The 11362-nt window shown below is 36.2% G+C and overlaps 2 protein-coding genes across 2 annotated transcripts; both read right to left on the bottom strand.

The window, feature by feature from the left end:
- On the bottom strand, positions 204 to 9049 carry LOC107639574 (AMP deaminase). The gene is made up of 19 exons (XM_016343113.2): positions 8424 to 9049; positions 7206 to 7378; positions 6784 to 6997; positions 6411 to 6589; positions 6254 to 6305; positions 6009 to 6136; positions 5718 to 5897; positions 5080 to 5147; positions 4832 to 4974; positions 4301 to 4362; positions 3689 to 3802; positions 3351 to 3491; positions 2557 to 2709; positions 2079 to 2132; positions 1890 to 2000; positions 1638 to 1811; positions 1479 to 1559; positions 930 to 1028; positions 204 to 811 (listed from the first exon to the last, which is right to left on the bottom strand). Exons 1-19 carry the CDS (start codon positions 8797 to 8799, stop codon positions 743 to 745), a joined length of 2571 nt encoding a protein of 856 aa, XP_016198599.1. The 5' UTR covers positions 8800 to 9049; the 3' UTR covers positions 204 to 742.
- On the bottom strand, positions 9676 to 10466 carry LOC107636785. Its single transcript, XM_016340273.1, has 2 exons — positions 10086 to 10466; positions 9676 to 9978 (listed from the first exon to the last, which is right to left on the bottom strand). The coding sequence occupies exons 1-2, from the start codon at positions 10464 to 10466 to the stop codon at positions 9676 to 9678; spliced, it is 684 nt and encodes a 227-aa protein (XP_016195759.1).

Raw genomic sequence — 11362 nt, forward strand, 5'->3', positions numbered from 1 at the left:
CATTATGCAATTTAGATTACTTTTTAGAAATAGATCTAAAATCTAATCCAATCTATACAATTTATCAAAAATAAAATCCAATTAAATCTAAATTAGTACAATTTTAATGTTTTCGGTTGAATTGAATTAGATGAATAATTTAATTTGAACCAATTTGAATTTGAAAGGGAAGGATTGAGTGGGAAAAAAACAGTTTTTTGTTATGATTTTAGGTTTCATTGGGTTATCTAGCTATATTGTTAAGTAATTTTGATACACTTCAGTACTTCACAATGCCAAAACTGAGGCCCTCTTATAGTCATACACCAACAATGAAAGAACACCCTATAAACAAATTGGAATCAAAATTTGAGACTGGATGCCTCTCTTTCAACTGCGTTGTTATGTCACATATATTACTAACTGCAACAAGCATCACTGATCAATGCACCTGCAATTATTGGCAACCCCACTCTTTTCACTCTAGCCCCCAAATGAACAAAAGAAAAAGCACTTTTACAGCACCAAATTGATTTGATCCATGGCGCAGCTAGGACATCATGTGGGATACATATATACTCTGTCTCAGGTCCAACTCTTCGAACCAAAATGCCTTCGGCCTAAGTTTGTGCGTGCCAAAAGCCTAAAACCTTATGCTGGATTGCCGGGTGGGTAATGTGGGCTAAGGGCAACAGGTTCAATCATTCTATGGAGCAAGTGAGAAAGAGCCAAATACAAATGCTATGTGCCTCCGGCATATTATCTATCTGTCCACTACTTCAGGAATGACGGCTTTGCCCAGATAAACCTGTTGCATCTCATCTCTCCAAATCTGCAAGGACAGCAATTATACACATAGCTTCAACGTAATTTTCTATCCTAATTTGTTTATATAGCACAAAAAGAATCTAGTTTAAAATATTGAATTCACCCATTCATTGAAATCATACCATGTCTCGGAATTCCAATCGTATATGTGGAACATTTGTTTTTTGAATATCATTTCCATCTGGCCCCCTCTTATAGTACTCCTGACCTATCCAATGTGACTGCCACAGGAAAAGCTGATGAATTTGTGTGTGTATGTGTATATATAAAATATATTTTTATCCATGTATGTATAATTATCATTCTTGTCTCTTCACTATATTCAAGCAATGATTTAAGTGATTATTAAGTTTGAATTTCATCAATATCGTCAAAGTATAACATTGAATTAAGTTGGTAGTTCACACTTTGCAGTTATGTACTATTATCCTCGTTCAGTGAATCATATTCTCTCCTTGAATATAAACAAGGATTCATATGTCATCCAAATAATGATGTTAAAAATTTTATAATTCTAAAATACCAAGAATGATATTGAGTATTGGATAATGCTCTCCTAGAAGAGCTCACTGTAAACATATGACACCTCTCGCCATCCATACTTAGGCCACAGAAAAGATCTCAGCTTTTTTCACTTATTCACAAGAGTACCAAATTCAAGTTAAGATTACCTTCAATGCATGTGAAAAACCTGATTGATAAACAGAATTGCGGGCAATCTCACACAAATCACATGCACTCAGCTTCCATACCTGTAGAGGAATTGTGTTCTATCAGCAATGCCTGCTCATAGAGAGAGAAAGGGGTAGAGAATGAAATATGTAACTTACAGAAGCTGCTATGCTATATTCTTCAACCAATGGTTCCTTTGTCAAGTGAATTTGGAGTGGATCATCGGTAGAAAGTGAAACATTCAATCCCCGTGAGAAGAACATTGGAAAAGGATTTCGATGGTAGTCTAAGAATAGGGAGTTATTGCTGAGAGGAGACATTGCCAGCCCAATCTGATAACAAATATACAATTACCAATTAGTCACTTAAAAAATTTAAATAAACAAAAATCAATTGAAAATTAACCATACTTGAGCTAAATAATATAAATACTGAAGCACAGGAGATTTTCTCAAATTGATTCCATGCGCAATGTTGTGAGCCGTAAGAAAGGTTGCAGCTAGGTGGTCAATATCACCAGCCTGCATCAAACATGATATATCAGGGACCAATACAACTAACAAGTTTGCAAACAAAAGAAATTGCAATCCAATAATTACCTCTCCAGAATGTGGACGGAATTTAATTGTTGTCATTCCCTTTGATTCACGTAGCTGAGAAATATTACATTATGTCAAATTTTGGTGTGTCAAAACAAATTCTAGATACCTATATACTCACTATGATTATTGTTTCTTTCTTTTGTTTTTTAATTTTTTAGTTGGGGGTTTCTGGATACTCATTATGAATTTAAAAGCAGAAAATCTTAGTATGCCCATCTAAGGGAATCCATGGATGACTGATGAAAGAAGAAGAAAGCAACACAATAAATATATATAGTAATGATTTTGGTACAATATGATCAAGAGGTCTGCAACTTATGCTACATAGTAGTTAAAAGAAAAGAGTGCGAACCCTTGTTTACTCTTCCTCTTGTCAACAAAGGGAGTTGATTTCTATTGTGGTGAAGTGAATAGCTAGAACAGCTAATCAAAATTGACGAAAGTATAAAGTTGTTTAAGAAAAACCATTACAAACCTTGTTTAAGGTGTAAAGATTGGCATAACAGTAATAGGCATAGTATGAAAATGCTGGATTGAATACGTTAGTCCATTGAGCAGGTGTAGGCATGTGTTTTGTTGGCCGTCTTTCAGGTTTGCTTTCATCATCCACCAAATCCAACCCAACAACCTAAACATACATAAACAAAAACTCATAACTGGGCAACGGCTCTATATTTCACAAGAAAAGCACTACAAAACAATAAAACATGATTGATTAAATATCTCTCTAAATCTGTTTTTGTTTTGTTTTCTTTTTTTAAAATAATTTTTCGGGTGGGCGAGACATAAAATTACAAAGCAAAACTAGCAAGCTTGGTTTGGTAACGCTTTTCGGAGGGGTGTTTGTGCTTTTCAAAAGCAAGCACTTCGTTTTGGGTTTGGTAAATAAAAAGCTCATGTGCTTATGCTTGCAACTTTTGAAAGTTAGGAGCGCTTTTGAAAGCACCTAAGGAGGAGCTTTTCAAAGTTAACTTATGCTTATCAAAATTAAAAAATCTAATATAACCTCGTACATTAATTAATATTCAAATTTAATTCTTACATTAATGTCTATTATAGTATTTTTAAATTTTAAAAGTTATTTTACCAAACGCACTTGTTGTTTATGCTTGTTAAAAGTCATTTTTAATTTAATTTACCAGACACAGATGCTACAACTTTTAAAAAGCTACCTTTTATACGCTACTTTTGAAAAGTAAAAACTTTACCAAAGTAAGCCCAAGTCAAACTACTATTTAACAATTTAAATTAAATGAAATCCTATCAAACCTGTTTCAAGAAAACATGCAGTTGAGGATGCGAATCAGGGTCCACAGTAACCTCAAAAAGTGGAATAAAGATATTGTCAAGGATGTTCTGGAATGAGGTCACAATTCCCATCTCTTTGTACACGTTGTACAACCTTGGAAGCTGCAAGACAATTTTTTAAAACTACTTAGCTACACTTTACAATCTATTAGCAATAAAGAAAAAAGGGTAAATGTCATAAATAATAGAGACTCCTAAGAGATGTGGCAAAAGAATAATTACAAAAACTGAAGTATATATCTAAAAACTCCTGAACTAACTACTATGCATAGTAATCAAGGAGTGAAATAAATAAATACCTGGATCAGCCAAACAACATTCTCGCTATACAGTTCATTATTGACTATCCAACTTGCTAGTTGGTCCCACTCACTTTGTTTCCTCCCATATATTGATATTCTATACTCTGCCATCTGTGAACAATACATGCAAAGCAATAAGCTCGCAATCATTTGGCACCCACTTCAAAGGGAATAAGCATACAGAAATAAAAATCAAGAGATGAAAGATTATAGTAAGTTATAAAAATAAAAAGTAAATTCTATTACCCCTCAATGCTATAAAATATACGTGAGAATTTTTTTTATCATCGGTTACAAAAAGGTTTTCGACATGAATGAAATACAGCTAGCTATAAGTACAATCCTCATCAACATTTCAACCTCTTGTGAGTACAAAATGTGGGGTGGAGGGAAGAACAAAAGAAGTGGGCATGATTATGGAAGCAAGGGCAAATTTAACACATTAACCGGCATGACTCACCAAAGTAAAACCATGCTGATTCTTAGGGTGTATAAGACAAGAAGCACAAATTTGAAAGACCCAGCACAGAAAATTAGCAGTCTAACTTGAATTTTACATTTCATTAGACAATAATAGAGGAAAACATATAGATGAAGTTAAGAAAATACCTGATATTTACTGGCCGCAAGATCAGCAAACACTTGCTTTGTCACCTCACCAAGGAAACGACCTGTTTGGTGTAACACAAATGACAACATTATGAACATGAGTCAGATGATCTTGAAATGATTAGAATTAATGCAAATGAGTTCTGATTCCCAACAACCACCGGTATTCTTTCTCTGATGCTTCTACTACTATACCAATCCACAATCATAGTTGCTTTTGGAAATATAATTCAAAAACTGACTTCAAAGCCTGGCTGCTTGTTTCCAATTGAAAATGCCAAGACCACAATAAATATATGAAATTTCCAACTTCAAAGAATTATGAACCTCCTTCAATAATAACCAGCCCATTTTAATCACAGATACAAATTTCCCAATTAGGAACCCGTAACTCTATTTAAAGCAAATTAATGATCCAATTCTTAAGAACACTAAAACGAGGTGATGCCTCTGAAGCAATATTTAGTAAAATAAAAAATACTTGAGAGAGAGAGAGAGAGATTCAACTGTCCTCATTAAAAAAAAAATTACCTTGAATGAGATTATCTTGCTTAAGGAATATCTCCCTCAGCCTACTTTGCCCACAAGGATTGTATTTAAGATTAAATTTGTCAAAGCGATGAAATGTGCTCTTGTCTGCATGAACGTCCAAAAGGTCAACATTGAGATCATATCTGCTCAAAAAGCAATTTGAAAAAAAAAATTGTTATTTTAAGATGTAGCCAAGAAAATTCAATTAGAAATTATAATTATGGTATGAATTAGATAGAAGTTGTTACCCAGTCAAATCCAGACTCTCAAAAACTTCTTTCAATGTGAGATATGTCCCATCTCGAAATATTACAACCTGAATGAAGTTAAAATTATAGAGGTTGTAATGAGTATCCAATCATTGCAATGTATACCACTTTCCAAGATTATCAGTCACAGTATCCATAACTGAAAGAGCATAACATAATGCATAGCATATCATATTTTGGTTTTGTAACTTGCAAGCATGAATATCATCTGTACTGGTGCATCTCATGAAATCAATCAATCATTTGCATGTCTAAGAACTCTTGTAATTTTTTGAACAATTGAACTCCATAGTAAACTGAAACCTTTTACATGTAAGACATTTCATTTTACACTTACTAAAGAAGCATGCACTAATAAGCAAAACAATTGCCTACATGTGAATTATCAATTGTCCCACTGCATACTGGTTAAACATACACACACCGACATTTTGTTGGTACATACTTATCCAGTACAGCAGCTTAAAAGAAAACCATTCATCTTGAAAATTGAATTCATAACTTTAGCTTAATAATAATAATAATAATAACAATAATAATAATAATTCTAGAAAAAAATGAGAGAGAGAGAGAGAGAGAGAGAGAGAGAGAGAGAGAGGAGGACGGAGAGTTATCACCTCATCGGGCTCTTTCCTCAGCTTTGATTTTATAAACCTTAAAAGATGTTTCTGATTCATGCAGGCTGAGTGGTGGACATGTGTATCAACTTTCCTGACATTGTAGAAGTCTCGATGTGGAGCACTTTTTTGGGCAAGAAATTCCCTATCCGCATTTAGCATCAAATGCAGATTGAATTTCTAAAATATATATAGAACTGTCAAATATTATTTTTAAATGAAATACAAGTATAATGCAGTTTATGACTTTAATAAGAAGTTACAGCAACATTGAATGTATTTAGTATTTACTTGTTCTAGAAGATTAAGCCGGTGATGACATAAAGTTCGTATATTCCCTATTGCTATGACTCGAAGTATATGATGGAGGTCGGTGAAAAAAGTAGTTGCATCTGCAACAGGATAAAGCTCTTCTGTTGCTGCATATTATAAGCAAAGTTGCATAAGAATCCAGTTAAAAAGAAGAAACAAATTTCTTTTGAAAAAAGGTCTAAAGACAACACTACAAGAAACTTGGTGTATTACTAATTACTTACAGTCTTTATTTGGATATACATGAATAACCCCATCTTGCATTTCAAAGTAGTGCTGCATTACAAAACAAAATAACATTCATTTAATCACAGAAGATAAAATTGGGATATCTACCTCTTCGATGATGGAAAAGTATAAAATAAACTCATAAAAACTCACATCAGACTTTCCTTCAGGTGCATAAAAGAATGGCTGTGGGTTAGGCTTTGGAGTGCTGGGGTCAGATATAACTTCTTTATCCCATGGAGCAACCGCTTCTTTAAAAACATATCTTTTTCTCATTTCAAGGCACTCTTGAAGAACCACATAGACTTCCACTTCATCAGGTGATGGAGCCTCTAAACCCAATAAAAATATATAAATTATAATTTTGGCAAATGATTTTCAACACTGGCAAATTTGCAAGGCCACCACATGTAGACAGAAGTTAAATCTGTTGTTTTTTTTTTTTCAAAAGAAAATGGACTCTGCAGGCTATCGAAAAACAAATTTAAGGCAAATCATAGAATTAAGAGACAGGAAATATTCATACCAATGGGAGAAACTTTAAGTCGAACAAAAGTTTCTTGCTCTGGCTCTTTCCTGAGAATGTCCGCTGCAATTGGATCAGGTGGAACACCATGCAGGTCACCGGACATACTATGAGAACGGATCATACTTGGTGTTGTGGCAGCTATTTGCATCTTCTCTCCATTAGCATTAACATTATCAGGTAAAGTCTCATATGGGTTTTTAACTTCTGTACCCTGCTCGCACGTTATATAAAATTCAACAATGTATAGCATTTAAATATTATTATTATACTTTGCAAAACACCGCATCAGATGGAACAGAGCAATGGCAAGTTGGCAACATCACAAAATTTATATCATGAAAACAGTTAACAGGTTCTGCTTATAGAATGCTATATGAATGTAGATTTAAACCTATGAAGAACAACATCACAAGACTTACAACATTTCCATTTGTATGCAGATATGTTGTATCCATTGCAGCATTGTCAGCGGCAATATCATCATCGTCTGATCCTTCTACACTTTCAAAGGCACTGGCACTTGCAACAGGTGACTTGGGAGAAATCGGTCTTAAAATATTTCTCTTTGGGGTACCAGGATGCATGGATTTTGCTGTAAAGTTTTTTCCTTGGTTAATAAAACAAATTAATGATTTGATCAAACATTTCTTGTATTTACGTGGGAATCATGCCAAAAAGAAGGCAGGGAAGAAAGAAAGCACAGTGATAACTATGCTTAAACATAGCATAAAGTTTTGTTGTAGAAAAGGGCATGGCAACATTTTAAAGTAGATTAGATGCAATCCATATTAGCTCAAGGGATCATTTTCTCACCAAAAGCACCTTTCTGATATACTTATACTAGAAACCAAATGCTTCTCACTATTTCAATCAATTTTATACTTTAAAACCCACTTTACTAATAAAGTAATATTCCCACATTCAATATAGTGGAACATCTTTCCCATTCAATTATTCCATCTCAACCAGACAGCAGAATAAACTCAGAAAACAATTTAGAATTAATTTTCCATTTTTTGGATGATTAAGATTCATTTTCTATCCAAAAGAGGTGAAGATGCCTACAAGAAGTTTGATACTTTAATATTTTTATTCATAGAAAATATTCTTGTTTGCTCTTTTTACCTTTTTTTTTTAAAAAGGAACTTTTTGCTTAGTGCTCCATATTCTCTCCTCTTCAGTGGCTTTTTCTTTAAATTGTTTTTCTATATGTTAAAATTTTTAAATTACCCAGCTTGATCCTCTATCTTCTGAACTTTTCATTCAATCACATATACTATGAACTGGAACAAAACAATGGAGGATAAAAAGAAAAAGATTAAAGAGAAAAAAGAAGGCATATCCATTATCCAATGCCTGTACCATTAATTCAATGGAATCCGAATTTCCAAGCCTTCCAAAGCAAAGATCAAATTTTCGAATTACTAGATTACTACTACAAATAAAAATTCACAAAGATTCAAAAATTTCATAAACCACTAATAGAGTAGCTCCAGAAACTACCGCATCAATTCACATAGCCCTTAACTCCAATCCATGAATCAATGAAAAACACATCATAATTCATAACAGTGACTTCAATTTCATATTTTCAAATTATACAATTTTACTATCAAGCATTTTGATGACAGCCATACCTTCCCGGAGCGATTGCAGCCGCGGCAATCCTGCCGGAATCCCATCGACTGGAGGCAGTCCGTTCCACTTATCCTCACCGTCCATTCCGCCACCGCCGGAGATCGCTCCGACATCCGGCAGCGACAGCCCTCGCCGGTAGTAACCTCTCCCCCTCCTCCTGGCGCGGACTCCACCGCCGCCACCATTGACATGCTTCCTTGCATGGTTCGTCAAATCTCCGTCACCGCCGGTATCACCGGCGTCATCGTCGACGGCGCGCGCAAACTCAAGGAGCTGGGAGAGGGTCTTGCGGTGCATGAAGTAGGCAGAGACAGCTACCGCCGAAGCTCCGACGAGAGCGGCAAGAGCGAGGTGGAAGGCATAAGCGTCCATCATCAATCGCTATGATGAATATTGTTATAAATAGTGAGAGTGTTGAGAAATAGAGAGATAGATAAACCCTACAAGTGGTGGAAATGGCAGCGAAGAGAAAGAAGAAAGAGAGAAAAGAAAGAGTTATGAGTCAGAGAGAAGTGTGAGGTGAGGTGAGGTGAGGTGAGACCTGAGAGGGGAGAGAGAAGAGATGGTATGTCCGTATTTATAGAAAAGAACACCAGCAAGAACAGTCCAGCCAGGAGGGTATGTCTACCTCACACCTCTCTCTCTCTCTCTCTCTTTAATAATGGCAAGGATGTCAAAAATAAAGGAATAAAATTGAACCAAAATTAATAAAAAAATCTAATCTAATGATATAAACATTAACTCAATATTATTAGTTAAAAAGATAAAGCATGGACTAATTTAACTAATTCTATATTATTATATTATAATATTGAAAAGAATAATACTATATATCTAAGCTTTTTATTAATCAAGTCTAATTAAGTTGGTCTAATATAAGAAAAATTAATTATTATTAGCATTATTTCAAATTTTATTATTTAACTTAGTTAAATTTTATTTATAAAAAGACTTGAATGTATAGTATTATTTATAAAAAAATAGGACAATTTACTTAAATAAATTAAGTGGAGAAAGAATTTATCCAATTACACAATTTTAAATATCAAGACGCAAATGCATTTTTTCATAATTCTATAGAAACCGCTACTAGTAGTAGTGAATTAGGGTTTACGTATATTGGTGGCATAACAAAAACCGCTATAGGCAACAGCAATTTCTGTGGAACGAGATTTGGCCATAAACCGCTACAGATAGTAACGGTTTATGTATATTGGGTGCTGAACGTAAACCGCTAGAGGCAGTAGCGGTTTATGTGGAGGGTGTGTCTACAAAAACCGTGGGAACAAAATTGGCGGCAACATGTCGAATACAAAATGTCTGATAAGCATGAGGAGGTTGCCAACCACTATCAAGTGCCTCTAGTGCCGTCTTGATGCTGTTGTGCCTGTCAGAGATTACCAGAATGCTCAATTGTGGAGTCACATGTCTTCTCAAGTTGGTCAGAAAGTATGTCCAAGACTCTGCATTTTCTCCCTCCACAAGTGCAAATGCAATAGGCAAGATGTTCGAGTTTCCGTCTTGAGCAATAGCTAATAACAAGGTCCCTCCGTACTTGCCATACAATTGCGTACCATCTGATTAGCGGTTTACAGTGTCAGAAGGCCTCAGGGAGGAAATGTCAAGAAAAGACGATGAAAGTAGACAGTCGATTCGTCAACCTGATCACCCACTCTAACCAGAGAGGTCTTCAGAAGTGCTATTGTATCTTCCATGGTGGACGTCACCGCAAGGATCCAATGGGACAACTCGCCATAAGACTCCTCCTGGTCCTCGTAGATCTGTGCTACTGCCTTCGGCTTCGCCATCCAAACCTTCCTATAACTAGGCCTGAAACCATAGGTGGACTCAGTTGCTTCCTGCAACACTTTAATCGTAACCGACACATCCGCCCTGACCAATGGAAAGATCCTCGCACAAATGACATGATAATTAAGTTGTCTATGGTCGCTCGATATGGAAGTGGCCAAACACGTGTGCGGTTTGTTGTACTTCCTAACTTCCCAACTGCTCTTTCGTTGCCGCAGCGCGATACGAATCATCCACTACACCCTTTTCAAAACTCCTTGCATCTCCCTTGGTATTTGAGATGGTCTGACTCCATCACCCTGTACTCAACTCCACGTCGGATGCTGTAATCCTTCACACTCAGCACGGCTTCCTCCTTACTCTGGAAAGATTGGCCAATCTGAAATTTCGTCAGAGCGGTTGCATCATGCAGACCCTGACCCACATAGGTTGCCCCGACCTCCTGCTGTTCACCTATGGCTTCCAAGTTCAACGCTGACAAGTGTGGAGGATATTGTTGTGTGTCAGAACCATATGCTCATTGGGGTATATGCCTATTGCTCGGAATATCATCATCACTATCCTCAACAATGTCGACTGGCTCATCGGCTGAATCATCGTCTCGCATGGCATTTTCAACACGATCTGGTCCAACCTCAAAGTCAAAATCGAGAACACCACGAGGCACACTAGCAGTACCAACCGCAACACATGGAGGATCGGGGATTGGACCGGAAGGTGCTACCACCGGCATTGACGTCGAGGCACCACCCATCGTCGTCGACTGAGGATTCGGTGCCGATGCCCCAGAGCTGTCGACGCCATCTTCTAACTTCGCAAATAACTTGGGTATTCTGACCTCCGAAAAACTCCACCGACGATGAAACAAGACCTGCATGTCTTCATCGGACCCTATCACAAACGTCTCATACTTCACACCGGCCGACACAACGGCAATGGGAATTTTGTAGAACAATTTTTTAACCCACTTTATCCCACACACATCCAACTTCTGTAATATGCTATGTTTTATCTCTACCAATGTACTTGACGACCGAATAAAAACACTAAGCGGTTCCTGTCTCTAAATTTAACACCGTGCCTTTTGCTTTTTTGAATTTTCCCAGAGCAATGCACCAGAGCCAGAAAA

This window comes from Arachis ipaensis, chromosome B04, assembly GCF_000816755.2.
Source record: "Arachis ipaensis cultivar K30076 chromosome B04, Araip1.1, whole genome shotgun sequence".
NCBI classification, from domain to species: Eukaryota; Viridiplantae; Streptophyta; class Magnoliopsida; order Fabales; family Fabaceae; genus Arachis; species Arachis ipaensis.